The sequence below is a fragment of the Olea europaea genome, unplaced genomic scaffold, assembly GCF_002742605.1.
Source record: "Olea europaea var. sylvestris unplaced genomic scaffold, O_europaea_v1 scaffold1507, whole genome shotgun sequence".
Taxonomy (NCBI): domain Eukaryota; kingdom Viridiplantae; phylum Streptophyta; class Magnoliopsida; order Lamiales; family Oleaceae; genus Olea; species Olea europaea.
The window spans coordinates 97,145-112,075 of NW_019232646.1; the positions used below are offsets into that span (position 1 = coordinate 97,145).

The 14,931-nt window shown below is 35.7% G+C and overlaps 2 protein-coding genes and 1 long non-coding RNA gene across 3 annotated transcripts; 2 read left to right on the top strand and 1 right to left on the bottom strand.

Moving 5' to 3' along the window:
- Positions 1–524: 524 nt before the first annotated feature.
- Positions 525–1,355, top strand: LOC111376449 (18.2 kDa class I heat shock protein-like). Its single transcript, XM_022999408.1, has one exon. The coding sequence runs from the start codon at positions 637–639 to the stop codon at positions 1,114–1,116; it is 480 nt and encodes a 159-aa protein (XP_022855176.1). The 5' UTR covers positions 525–636; the 3' UTR covers positions 1,117–1,355.
- An 807-nt stretch (positions 1,356–2,162) lies between these two features.
- Positions 2,163–2,926, top strand: LOC111376450. The gene is made up of 2 exons (XR_002699484.1): positions 2,163–2,467; positions 2,675–2,926. It is a non-coding gene; the product is annotated as an uncharacterized LOC111376450 (long non-coding RNA).
- A 2,770-nt stretch (positions 2,927–5,696) lies between these two features.
- On the bottom strand, positions 5,697–10,567 carry LOC111376451. Its single transcript, XM_022999409.1, has 2 exons — positions 9,850–10,567; positions 5,697–6,195 (listed from the first exon to the last, which is right to left on the bottom strand). The coding sequence occupies exons 1-2, from the start codon at positions 10,287–10,289 to the stop codon at positions 5,964–5,966; spliced, it is 672 nt and encodes a 223-aa protein (XP_022855177.1). The 5' UTR covers positions 10,290–10,567; the 3' UTR covers positions 5,697–5,963.
- Between the last annotated feature and the right edge of the window lie 4,364 nt (positions 10,568–14,931).

The window sequence follows — 14,931 nt, forward strand, 5'->3', positions numbered from 1 at the left end:
AAAAACCCCAAAATCAAATCTGATTTCAAAGTCAGCTTTGATTTTTAGATCTAAAGAAAAGAAATCTGTCACGCTCTCATTCTTCCTTTATTGGGTGGTAGTGGCGGTGACGTTTGATGGCCTGAATGCGCGATAGTGGTTGATTGCCTAGGTGGTGGACTATATTCTATTGGTAACTATCTAGTTGGACTTTAAGTGAGAATTTAAGAAAGATTTGACATAGTTGATATCACAAATGAAAAATCTGGGTCAATTTGTGTTAAATGAAAGGTTTGATACAATAGCTACTGCTTTCCCAAACTTTTATATTCGACAACCCTTGTTTCCAAATGCACGTAGTTGTATCCCATTAGAAAAAAGTAATTTATTATATTATAGAATGTTACAGAAAGATCTCGTCTTCTCTGCAATAATTTTTTATTATTATATTTAATTCTTTTTCGTGGTTGATGCTGACAGGCGGTCCCAAGGATAATTTTTCCAGAACGCCGCGAAAGTCCTAGAATCACCATCTTCTTCTATATATATCGTGACCTTCTCAACTACATCTCTTATCGAAAATTCGAAAGCCTTGATTCAGCCAATCCAAAAATATATAAATCCTCGTATTACAATTTAAGAAATTCATCAGATAAGATGTCTCTTATTCCAAGCTTTTTTGGCAACAGACGAAGCAACGTTTTCGATCCATTTTCTCTGGATATTTGGGATCCCTTTGAGGGATTCCCTTTCTCAAGCTCGGTAGCCAATTTCCCGAGCTCTGCTCGGGAAACCTCTGCGTTTGCTAATGCTCGCATAGACTGGAAAGAGACTCCAGAAGCCCACGTTTTTAAGGCTGATCTTCCAGGACTCAAGAAGGAAGAGGTTAAGGTGGAGGTTGAAGAAGGAGGAGTGCTTCAGATTAGTGGAGAGAGGAGCAAAGAGCAAGAGGAAAAAAACGACAAGTGGCATCGTGTGGAGAGAAGCGGTGGCAAGTTCCTTCGCCGGTTTAGGCTGCCGGAAAATGCCAAGACGGATCAGGTGAAGGCTAGCATGGAGAATGGTGTGCTTACTGTGTCCGTGCCGAAGGAGGAAGTGAAGAAGCCTGAGGTTAAATCCATTGAGATCTCTGGTTGATTATCCTTTTGCGTTTTGAGCCTGCTGTTGAGTTTATGCTGTCTGTCAGTCTGTAATTTGATAATGCCGAAGAACAGTGTTGAGTGTTTCATGTTTGGAAATAAATGTGGAAGTAATTTTGTGTTGTTCTTGTCAAGTGTTTTTAGCTATACGTTTGAAAATATTATGGTGAGTTTGAGGTTGAAAATATTGTGAAGTTCTTAATAAGTGTAGAAGTAAGTTTCTGTTTTTCTTGTCCATCTGCAAGTGTTTATAGCTGTCTTTTGATTACCACCTTTTATCTCATATTCAAAGTTACAGAATTTGTTTCTTGGAAAATTAATAAATTATAAGTTGATATTGTTGGAAAGTAGAGTGATGACTTGAAAGCAAAAATCGAACTTACGGCGTTACCGTGAATTGATCAGAGCGACCTTAATACAAAAATATCGAAGGAAAGAATACTGAAGACAAAGCCAAGTGAAATGGATGCAGAATTTGAGGTTATGAGAAAGATACAAAGCCTGTTGACTCTGATGCTTGCTTGATGGGAGAAATGGGTTGGGATCCTGCCTTGCCCACCTGAGTCCAATCCCTTCTTTTATGGTCGGAGGCCAGCCCCATGGGATAGGAAACTTGCCTCAATTGGTGCTTTCCCTCCTTCATCCCTTCGTTCCAATCCATCCAGACATATATGGCAACCCGTACTAATTGCCCTTGCACTGATACCACCTTGGCTTTTCAAATGGATGTGACCCCCCGACCTCCTATCGTCGCTCGACCCCGAAGGGCTGTTTTGTTTGAGTCGTATCCGTGCGCAGAAAAATCCTTGTTCCTCTTCTTCGAACCCTCCACTTGCTGGGACTGAACGAACTATCCGAGGCGTCGATGCGCAGGTGTGAGACGCGCATGCGGGTCTCAACGGTTGACGTAAGTGTGAAAGCGCTTTAACGAGCGAGATTTGAGGCTCTGGAAGAGCCCATTTTTGAAAGGATGCTAGCGCTCCATTTCAGTTCATATCTAAGTTCCTTTCCAACGAAAGAGTTAGTAGTAACGATGATTTGGTGAATGATGGATCCATGTGATTTCAGATAAGAGGAATTGAAGAACTGCTTGAAGCCTATATTCTCTTAGGCATTTCAGTAGTACGGATAGGTTGGAGAGAAGCACATTTCTCTTGGTGTATATACCCGACAAGGAATGTCTGTATTGAACCCAAAACGAGTGGGAGAGAATTGAAAGAAGAGGATGTGAAGCAATTTTGAGGAACAATTGGCTGAAATTTCTCTCGAGGATCGACGGGAAAACATCAAATTGAAAGAAGTCGAAGGAAGTAGTGCAAATCACAGAAATTCAAGATGGGAGACAGAAGGTACGGAAGGCAGTCGCTAAAACAAGTGCGGCAGCTATAGTTAATTTATCAACTTACAATTAACAAGGTTGTATTTTGATTAAATCAACATTGTAGAGAGTGAACATTTGGTAGATTTTTCTATAGTTAATTATAATGAATGCTTTGTTTCTTTTTCTTTTCCTTCTTTTTTGTGCTGGTCAACATGGATGAATTGGATCGACTCAGAGACCTGACAGAGGGCAATTTAGATCTCAAGAGATCAAGAATTAGGAAAACCCCCTCGAGGATGGAAAGATTTCGAGTGCAGCGATAGAACCTTTGATATACTGTGCATAGTTTTTGATATAGACAAGTAGTTTTATCTCTTAATTTTCAGATGTAGGAATTGTATATGACAAACAAGCAGCCGGTATATCTATTGAATGATGTTTTCTTTTTTCTCTCTCTTTTTTGATCGATAAATAAAATTGTGTTGTGCCAGGGGGTGTTTTTTTTCTTTTTGTTTATTTATGAGCTGGTTATGTTCATGCTCGGTTCATTTAACTTAGATTCTCTCTGTACTTCTGCTGATTCTGAATTTCATGAAGAATTTCTGTGACTTGGGCATTAAATTTAACCCGGTTTAGGCACAGCCATAACCCGTGGCCAAGGTGCCCTGGGTATTGCCATAGGAATCGACCTTGCCTATTGTGGGCACGGGAAGAATTTCTGTAACTTGGGCATTAAATTTAACCCGGTTTAGGCACGGCCGTAACCCGTGGCCAAGGGTCAGTAGCCCTGATAAATAGTCTTTGGCCGTGGCATATTGCCATAGCAATCGACCTAGCCTACCGTGGGCATGGCAAAAAATCTATTATAGCTCTTCAGCACTGGAACGAACAATGGAGAGAGTACATGATTTCATATACAACTTTTCAATACTCTCTCTCGCCTTGAGTCCCTTTCAGATTTAAGAAGACTTTTACACTCTTAGAGACTTGCCCAACGAGAGTAGGAAAAAGATTACAGGTGCATTCTAATTGATTCTTGAAATCAAACAGACCCTCCCATCATAAGGCAAAGAAATTTATACTAGTAATGAAAGGAAATTATTAGATTTTATGTGCAATAATAAAGAAATGAAAGAGAGAAATCAGCACAAGTATTTACATGGTCGACGGAGTGCTTACGTTCATGAGAACGAAGCGGATATAAATTTTATTTAGCACGAAAAAAAGAGTTGCAACATTATTATTTATACCGACCTTATTCTAGACCTATAAAGGCTTTAAGGTCCGTACAAAAAAATATCCATGTATCGTACCGCGGGGGCAACTCAGCGTCCCTAGCAACTAAATAATGAATTAAACTCGTCCAAGGTTGATGCCGTCACTTTGCTCCGACATCGGCCTATTTGATCTAGAGAACATGTGTTCTACTCTATATGAGACACATGCACAACAAAAATTAAGCTCAATCTACAAAATGCACAATAAGAATAGGCCAATCTAAAGTAGATCTAGGATGCTAAGAACATACATCCTCACCCTACTATATTTTGAGATGTCATATTGTGAAAAATATGGGAATTAATAGTAGTCGAGCTTTCTTCTCTATTATTTGTTAAAAACTTGAAATGGTTCAAGCAGTCAACACCTCAGTATAGTTAATACACTTATTTAGGTTGTTAAATGAAATTAATTGTAATAAATTTTGATGATTTATATGATTTTAATTAGGTGTAAATTTTGTTTGTTAGGTAAAACTTGGGGCAAATTGGTGAAATTCGAAGAAAGGAATGAAAAAGTGCAAAAACGAAAGAAATTCAAAAATCGTCCAATAGTTGATTCGGACCATAAAATGATGATTGAAGATTACATATGATCAATTGGAAGTCAAAATGAGTGAGATATATTTGAAATATTTTCACACATCAATTTCCAACCAAAAATGTCATATTCTGTATTTTCAGAGTAAGCTTGAAACCCATTTTTCGGATAATAAACATTTGAATTGGAAAATTTCTATTTTTATAAGATTTTTAATCCTTTGAGTTATCTTTTCAATGCACTTTGAATTACTTCAATTGGATATCGAAAGAAAAAGTTATGATCAAAATACTGAAAAGTTGCTCGGGATGAACCAAAGTGAACTGTCGGGCGAGTGCGGGCAATTCATGGCGCACACAATACCTTTTTTTACCAACTTGAGAGCCATTTGGTTCAATGGTGAGCGCGTGTTAGTTATGTCGGTGGGTGTTATTTTCGCAGATGAATCAGCAATTTCTTTTTATGATTCAATCTCTTTTTTAACTTAAATTGAAAGTAATTTTGACCTATTTTTGACTCTTATTAATACAAAATAGGGGTTACATATGAGAAAATTCTCTCTTGCCTCTTTATACACAATAATATCATGAAATTCATCAAGAATGAGAGGGTAGTTCATTATGAAGAGAAGATCAAGTCATAGCTAGGAATTGAAGCGAATTACATCAAGATTTTGAAGAATTCAACATTGGAATTGAGTATCAAGATTTCTTGTATTATTTCATGATTTGGGTGATGATTTTTCATTATTTTTCTTAATTTATTTAAAAGCATACTAGACTAGATCATTTTTGTATTGGATGGGATAAACCTATTGTTATTTATTTTAATTCAAGACTAATGATTTAGTATTTCTTGAGTTTTTTGATTAAATTTGTATATCTATTGCATTATTTAATTACTTGATCATCAATTAGATAATTGGTTGCTTGTTATGATGTTGGATGACTTACAATAAGTTTTAATGTCGAGAAAATTAACATATAGAGTTAGTTTATCTTGAAAAAGAAAATCAAATATATTAGCTTTCTCAATTATAAAAAATGCATGAATATGATTAAATTGCGTAATTAAGAATTAAAATAAATAGCAATAGACGAATTCAATTTCTAATACAATCATTCATAAATTGTTTAAAAAAATAAAACACCACCACCACCACCACTTATAGTTTTCTTGGGTTAATTTAGCATAAATAAAATCAACTCCTTTTTTGTGTTACGTATTTCAAATTCTATATATAACTAGTAAATTTGAATTGAATTTATTTCTTGTGTGACGACAACTCTCAACTCATCAATTCCATTATTTGTCAATGATTCCATACTCTTGCAAGATTTTATAGAACATATAGCAAGAAATTAGCCCTTGAAATATTTGTGCAACTCAGCAGATGTTGCATATGAAAATGGCACTGGTTGATAACAAAGAATAGTGTAAAACGACAAAAGAGATCGCAAATATATAATGGGATGAAGCAGTGGGATTAAATTACAATAAAGGACATTCTCACAATTACAATAGATAACAGAACAACAATACAACACGAACTACCAGTCCTCAATATACACAACCTGGCAGCTAATAAGAGTTCGTAGAGCAAAGTGTAAAAACAGATGCCAGAATGCCACCGTGACCGAATATAAAGTATTGAAAGGAGCCTAGATGTTTTCTTGAATGACCATTTTGTAGCCCCTGAGAAGATCTCATGAGGGTACATTGAAGTGAAAAAGCCAGGAGATGACAAATGCAAATACCATACAAGCTAACAAGAAGTTCAGAAATCGATGACCCTGCCAAAAGTTTCGAGATGCTGTTTGAGAAGCCGATGTCGTAGCTGTGGCAGCATTATCATTCGCTTCATTCCACTGCTCCATCAACTCAACCTCGTTCACACCAGAAACATTTCGTGCAATTGATCCGCATATCTCACAAGTTCTGCAAATCAAAATGTATAGAAACCTTAATGCATAGCATGACAAAATTGCTTCTAAAGAATGTGTGCATTATACCTAAAACTTGAACAGATAGTAACAGGGCTAACGAGGAGTGCAAGATTAGCCAAGTTGGTCAGAACTGCCAAATAAAGAGTAAATTTAACCAATAATCACTGAACTTTACACTTGATTACTACTTGCTCACTCATCTTTCACAGATTATTGAATGCTCACTCATCTTTTCATATAATTACTCATTCACCACTCGTCTCTTCAAATAATTGGGCGACTTTTACGGCAAATTTTCGACAACTTCCGACCACAAAGAATGTCGAATTTGGATACCGTTGGAAAGTCCGCGATATCCTCTTCAATTACCACCCAAAATCTCATTATAACTCCAAGGGATTCGATCGAAAAATTGCCTTAAAAGTTGTCCAAAAATTTTGAAAATCTGCCCAGATTTTCAGATTTTTTAGGCGACTTTTAAGGCAATTTTTCGACAACTTTCGACCATCAAAACTATCTAATTTTGATACCATTGGAAAGCCCACAATGTCCTCTTCAATTACCATCCAAAATTTTCCCATAACACCAAAGGATTCGGTCGGAATAAACCTACAAAATCAGCATCTTGAAAAGGCAAAAATCTGGACAAAATTCGGGACGCTGACTTTGTGGGTTTATTCCGACCGAATCCTTTGGAGTTATCGGGAAATTTTGGGTGGTAATTGAAGAGGACATTGTGGGCTTTCCAATGATATCAAAATTAGATAGTTTTGATGGTCGAAAGTTGCCGAAAAATTGCCTTAAAAGTCGCCTAAAAAATCTGAAAATCTGGGCAGATTTTCAGATTTTTTGGACGATTTTTAAGGCAATTTTTCGATCGAATCCCTTGGAGTTATAATGAGATTTTGAGTGGTAATTGAAGAGGATATCGTGGGCTTTCCAACGGTATCAAAATTCGACATTCTTTGTGTTCGGAAGTTGTCGAAAATTTGCCGTAAAAATAGCCCAATTATTTGAAGAGACGAGTGGTGAATGAGTAATTATATGAAAAGATGAGTGAGCATTCAGTAATATGTGAAAGATAAGTGAGCAAGTAGTAATCAAGTGTAAAGTTCAGTGATTATTGGTTAAATTTACTCGCCAAATAAAGCAGCAAAATAAAATAGAACTGCAAACCGCCAAATTCACAAATTGAAGGACTAATCATTGTTCTAGCTCGAGCTAATATTTGGTAAATCAGTTGCATTATCTGCAGATTTTTTGGAGGACAGAGTCTCATGAGGAAATATAAAAGTCGAGCTAATATTTCAGTGCTCTGGTAATAAAAAAAAGGGGAAGTATGCTTCAACTTTTAGAGATTATGAAAGGTGGTCTGACTATAGATAAGGCGTCATTTTTTCCTTTATCAATCCTAAAAAGTTGAACATTTCATAGCAATGAAGTTTCATTTGATGAGAACGAAGTTTCAAGAAATAAAAAGGTGACACAAGACTCCACAAGGAAATTGGTAAGAGCATCTTATTTTATTTTGGCATAGTAAGAGATTCTAGAGAAGGTGAAAAAGAGTTAAGACTCTCACATCAATTGATCCAAAATTTTCTACGCCTCATGGTTTCCACAGATCATAGTTAAGACTCACATGGTGGGCCATCTGAAAATTAAATAAGAGGTCCAGTAAATGACATAGATATTGACATTCGAGACAGCCATTTAGCTATTATCATTGCAACCTCAAAAAACTGCTCTAGGCATCAGAATCCATTACCATGTGAATAAGCTCTCATCCATGGAAGTTGGACCCGTCAGCAAATATGTCAAGGAATTGCAAGCATTTACAAGAACAGGTCATCTAAAGATAATTCTCTAGTACTTTAGCTACCAATTCTCCAAAATACAAAAGGTTGCATTGAGAGTTTGAGTTGGTGCAGTAAGCATCAAAATTCTTGAAATTCAATGCTAATCACTACGATTAAATTGGCAGAGATATATCATTCACTCGAATGCTTGCGGATAAGAAGTCTCGAGGTTACCGATAACAAAAATTAAGAAAAACCCAGTAAGAAGAGTGAATCTGAAAATGATGAGAAGTTCGACCGCAAGAAATACATTGTAGAAAAAATTATCCTTGATTTCCATTCCTTTTACCGAACACAGCATTTCTCTATGAGTTTCTTTTCTTCAGTGTTTATTCACAATTCTTTTATTGGCTGGGCGAGAGGGGGCTGATGTAGAGGGTGGAGAGATTTGTGAATAAAAAGTCTAGTTCGGGGAATTGATTTAATTATATCTAAGACCAAGACAATCTGATTTTATTCAGAGGAACTCCAAGTAATAGCTACCAAGTGACGATGACGATGACAATAGACCCTCTTAAAAAGCACTAGAATTGAAGGAGAAGAGGAAGAACGAAGAAGGAGAAATACAGGGGGAAAAGAGGGAGAAGAAGAAGAAGAAGAGCAATTAAGAGAGAAAATATGGTTTATTCAATTCATCAAAAGCCCAACTCTTATTTATAGTTGAAATCTTGACCAAACAAGAAAATAAAATAAAATACATAAAAATATTGCCTAATTGCTTTTTCGAATATAACCATCGAATTTTTGGTAATATTGCAATATAATATCATTAAGGATCTCCATCACCAAGTCAAAGGATAGAGACATAAGATCATAGCATCACATGAAAATATCTTGAGTGACAATTTCGTCAATAAAGTTCTTTAAAGAAATGCCTTGCCTAACATTCATTTTATTGCTTGCTTTATTTTATGTCAACTATCTAATTTCTCCATATCTGGCATGTTTTTTCTACACCAACATAGACAAGAATCTAACAAGTTGACGAACTGATAGCAGCTGCATATTTTTTAACGAACGAAAGCTCAAGGATACGAAAATTTAGGTTATAAGATTTTTACTACTGCACATCCTCCATTAATCCAAGATGAAAATTTTAGCTTAGATAACTGGAAACCAGCAACCACTCTTATCAATTCGGTATCCAATTTGATGGATTCCAGGATTCCTGCAAGTACAATATATACGATCTATAACATAGACATGGTATCCATCAATTGAAATCGTCCACGAACAACCAAGTGAAAAATCCATGACCAGTCCAAACTCTTAAGGAAAATATTAAAAGTCCCATAAAATGAACATTAAAGAACGCCGGCCATAAAGGTAGAACTTCCTGGGGCTTTTTTATATTTTTCGCTATTCACAGATTCTTCCGATTTCACACCCAACTTTTTCCTTTATACCACATCAGATAAGTCTTTTATTCTCATCTAAAGTTAACACTTTTCTACCAAAACAAAGTTACATTTTATCTTCCTAACAAATCACCCAGCCCTTTTGGCCGTATGCCATCAATAATTGACACAGCCAATACGTATAGAAACTGAACATGAAAAATCAAAACGTTATTAAACAACTTACTTGATTTGATCGCCAGTCCAGCAACTTAAAAAGAATTACCGTACTTTTTAAGCACAGTAAAAGTTGGTTAATCCCCAGATGAGTTCGCAAGAAACTTAAAAGAATGATTTTTTATTTTTTTTATTTTTGATAGGTAAAAAAGATGAATTTACAGAATTCAAAATTCATAAAGATTAAGACTTGAATATATATGACTGATTACTTACTTGTTTCCTTTAATCTTGAACCAAGCCTCAGCACATTGATTGTGAGCAGCAGCCAAATCACCTTTACAAGAACAACCCAATTCAATGGGTAAACCAGAGTCTTGATTGGCTGCATCCAAGCTCAGATGACAAATTCTACAATCCCTAATAATCTTGAACAAATGCAGCCTGCTTTCTGGTGGACCATCTTTCAGATCCACCACCTCCACCTCCACTGAACACTCTGACACATTCGATTCTCTTCTCTTACTGTTTTCATCAATACTAGTATTTTCAGAAATACTCACAATCTCACTTCCACAAGGGCTTGATGTAGAATGGTCATTTGCATTAGAGGAGTTTGAGCTGCCGCCTACACCGCCGCCGCCATCGTTTCCACCGCGATTAAAACTAGCGGCCTCTAAATCTACATTATCAAGGGACTTGTGTAAACTTGTCATTTTTACAGAAGCCCAGATAAAGAATCTTCATGTAGAGGAAAAATCAGACCGAGATCATTTATAGACAGAAACACTAGTGCACTCGATGAGCCTACAGTAAACTGCTCGTATATGAAGAGAGTCTCTGCTCCAAAACCCAATTTCTGCCTTGGCTGAAAAATCTAACATCTTTATTTATGTACTAGCAGATACTTATACGTAATTAAACATGGTTGGATATACTGTAGGACGAATAAATTGCTAAAGCAGCCTCATAATGAAAAGGAAGTAAATTTCTTTAAAAAGGTTCACGGGGTTTAGGGGTAAAAAAATAAAGTTTTGCTTTGTCTAATTTGCAATAGACATGACGTGTATACTGTGTCATGTGGTAGCGGGCCTGCCCTGAATTCGACACTTCAGGTTAGTCGAGGCAAGATTCTTGATAGTGGCAGATTACAATATATGTCAAAAATGACGAATATAAAGAGTATTTATTGAGAAGATCATCTCTAGTATTTATAAATTTATATTCGTTATGAGATGTTCAAAAAACAAAAAAATGTAGTTTTTATTTGTAAAAAATAAATTTCTAACTTTTGAAATAATATTTTGCTTAAATATGTTTTCTAGATAAAATTATACAAAAGCTATAAATTCACAGGGAATCTGCCCACAAGTTAAGATTTAATGCGTGGCATGGGCACATGTGACTCATAATCTTGCCTTAACATTTTTCCAATATTCTTTGTAATTAAATAAGAATTTTGTAACTCTATACAAAATTTCTTTAAAAATTCAATAGAAACTCTGGTTTCAAAACGAAAAACTTGGTTACAACTTATTCGTATGACATTATATATGATGAGATTTCAACTGTTTTCAGAAAAAATAATTAATAATAAAATTTCACTTGCATTTTTATATCTTCATATAATGAAAATTAATATGATGTTACACGTGAAATGTGATGAAATTTAAAAATATCGCCGAAAATCACCGCGATGGGAGTTGAGCGACTTAGGGACTTTCTCTCTTCCTTTGGGGAGAGAAGGGCCTATTCATCGTTCATAAATCGAGCTATCCCCACCCCGAGCTGCTCATTTACAAAATCCCAGAGGTCAGTTTGACTTATTGCGTGCATATCCATACAAGACCCGAGTTCCCACTACCGGACGATTTGGGATTGAGATGGGGTCAAATGGGTTCCCACTTCATCTCGGCAGTTAGCGGAGCAGGCATTGCTTGGTTCCCGAATGGGGCTTCTGCCTATATCTCTCATGGAATTCATTTGGCATTCAACTCGAAAGGTAGCCTAAGCATGTAGAGGAGAATAGGTAGATGCTCTTGAGCCACCAATATAAGGTTAAAAGAAGGAGATGGATGTGCAATTGTGAAAGAAGATTGACGCGAACCCAGTCTATGACAATAACAATGTTTGGGTAAACATGTCCAATCGCTCTTCTTCCTGATGAGATCCGATTTCGATTTTGATATCTAAAAAAGAATCGATTTCATTCAATGTTTGATTCAAAGAAGAATGCAAAGTAGGCCTTGCTTTCTATTTTGGGAAAATCGCAACCACGATACCAAATTTATCACTTTTCTGCAAATTTGACCCAAATCTTTAATTTGTATCAACTTTTCAAAAACTCACTTGAAGTTCAAATGGATGATTTCTATTAGTTTGAGCGTTATTTGACTTTTGACTAGAGAATTCACATTGATCAAATTTTTGAATAATTTTAAAATGTTAAAATTGTAACTTTACATTTTTTTTCAACAAAAAAACATAATTATAATATATTAATAATTAAATTAAAAAAACATAAATCAAAACAAAAACCGTCCACCACCCTTCCCTTCTTTCCCAAGTCCCAATCCATTATCCTAAAACCACCACCAGCAATCGACGCCACCACACCCACCCAGAGCCGGTCCTGTGTCTAATGGGCCCTGAGGCGAACGATGAAAAGTAGGCCCCCCAGCGACAAAATTCAAAGGTGTATTATGCGACTCATTGCTAACTTAAAAAACTAACATTAAAATAACAACGAAATATATCATAGAAACGATTTATATTATAAACCATCAAACCAAAAATTTCAAACAATTAGTTAAATACTATTCGTCTTGCTGTTTTAGAGGCAAAAATATCAATCAAATCTGAATAACTTAACTGCTCAACCATTTCTTTTTCTATTGATAACATAGCCAATCCGTTTAATCTTTCTTGCGACATAGTTGATCGGAGATAGGTCTTGATCAACTTTAATTTTGAGAAACTTCTTTCCGCAGATGCAACTGTAACCGGTATGGTTAACAAAATTTGGTAAGCAGTATAAGCATTTGGAAAACAAACATCCAATGTCTTCAAATATTGTAGCACTTCAATTGCTCTTGTTGCTTCACTTGGTATATAACATCTCAAGACTTGTAATTCCAAACATAAATCATCTCCACTAATATCCGAACGCCCATTATGTTGAAGATATTTCTCAAGATTTAAACAAGATTTCAACAAACTTGAAAAAGTTGCATCCCTTAACCTCTTCAAACTAAACAAAAATCCAAATGTATCATCATATTGTTTGAATTGTTCAAATCGAGTCCTCATAGAAGATAGAGCTTAATCAATTATAAAAATAAAGTACTCAACTCTAAAAGATTCTTCTGCTGATTGTTTTACCTCATCACTACCGCTTTCATCAAATTGTTTTTTCTTCAAATTATGCGTTTTTCTGTAAATACAGCTTCAATTCCCATTTCGCTTGCCTTTTTTGTCGCTTCATCTTTGGCAATAGCAAATCCAATTTCTCTATATTCTTCAAGAAATGAAACAAGCCCTTGCAAGAGGTCAATAGCATGATCAATATCCATGGATTCGGTTTGAAGAAATTTACTCACAATATTGACAGCATGCAACAATCTGTACTAGATTATCATGCCAAACAAAAACTCAAAATTTTGAAGTTCATGTATTGCTAATGACTCGGCTTCACTCTTCACTTTAGGTTCTTCATTACTTTCTGCTAAATCAAGTAATGCATATCTTATCTGTGCAGTTTGCTCCATTATAGGCTTCACACTTTCAACATGACTTTCCCAACGTGTTTGTGACAATGGCTTCACTGTCGACCCTTGTACATTATCTTTGAAAATTTTCCATCGCTTGGTAGAAGAGGAAAATAATGTGTAGATGCGTTGTATCACTCCGAAGAAGGATACAGCTTTGGAACAACAGTTCACCATATCACATAATGCCAGATTTAGACTATGAGCGCCACATGGAGTATAGAAAGCTCGGGGATTCATTTCATGGACCCTTCTTTGTACACCTTTGTGCTTCCCGCTCATGTTAGATCCGTTGTCATACCCTTGCCCTCTAATGTCATCAATATCGAGATCAATTTTTATCAAAGCCTTTTGAAGCTCGGTTGCAAGTCCAAGTCCTGTTGTGTCATCTACCTTCAAAAATTCTAGCCAATGTTCTTGAACTGTAGGTAAGTTTGCCGAATTATCTACAAATCGTACAATTAAAGACATTTGCACCTCCTGACTTGCATCTGGAGTACAATCAAGTATAACTGCGAAATATTTTGCATCTTTAACTTTCTTGACAATTGAACTTCTCACTTGATTAGCCAACAACTGTATCAACTCATTTTGAATTTTTTTGCCAAGATATGTTTATTGAATCTCTTTTGCTTTAGCCCGCTGAAGGTGCTCTTGCATTATTGGATCAAATTCACTAACCATTTCGACCATTTGTAAAAATAGGCCATTGTTCTCAACATGTAGCCTCTCATCATCTCCTCGAAATGGCAATGTGTTTTTCGCAAGTTTTTTAACAATAGCGATTATCCTTTTTAATACATGTCTCCAATATTCTCTTTCAGCATCAATCAACAATTCAATGCTTTTATCAATTGTAGTTTTTGATCGAAACCTATTTTCCAATTCAATCCAACTAGTCATGCAACGTAAATGCTCCTCATTTCCTTCATGACTTTTAACAGACCGATGCAAATTATGCCAATCTTTGAATCCTTCATTACCTAGTTGGCCAACTTTTGTCACATTTATTGGTGTTTTGAACAACTTGCAACAAAAGCAGAAGATCCTGTCCATAGATATTGAATATAGTAGCCATCTTCTATCAACTGTTTTCCCATTTGGTAGCAATCGCTTATATTGTGAAGAATCGAAATGTCTATTTGAATAGTCTTTCGGAAATGAGATGTCATCAACTCTTTTTGGACCCCTTTCAACTAAGTAATCCCTTGTTCTTTGATCAATAATTTTCCAATTCTCAGGATCATTCAAATTTAGAGAAAAGCAACCCTCTTCTTCCTTATCATCTTCTTCATTATTAGAGGCGGGCTTCATTACTTCTTCTTCCTTATCATCTACTTCGTTAACATCGGTAGGTTGACTCACTTCTTCATCCTTATCATCTACTTCATTAACATGGGCATGTTGAATCTCTACTTCATCCTCATTCAACACATTCACATTGTTGCTTTTGAAGTACTTGTTAATATCCCCTGCTTGACTTTGAATTAATGCAATTTCATTTCATTTCCTTTTCCTCTTTTGAGCACTAGACTCGTGTTTAGGAGGCATAGTCTATGAGTGAATATCTAATATCCAATGATTAACCTAA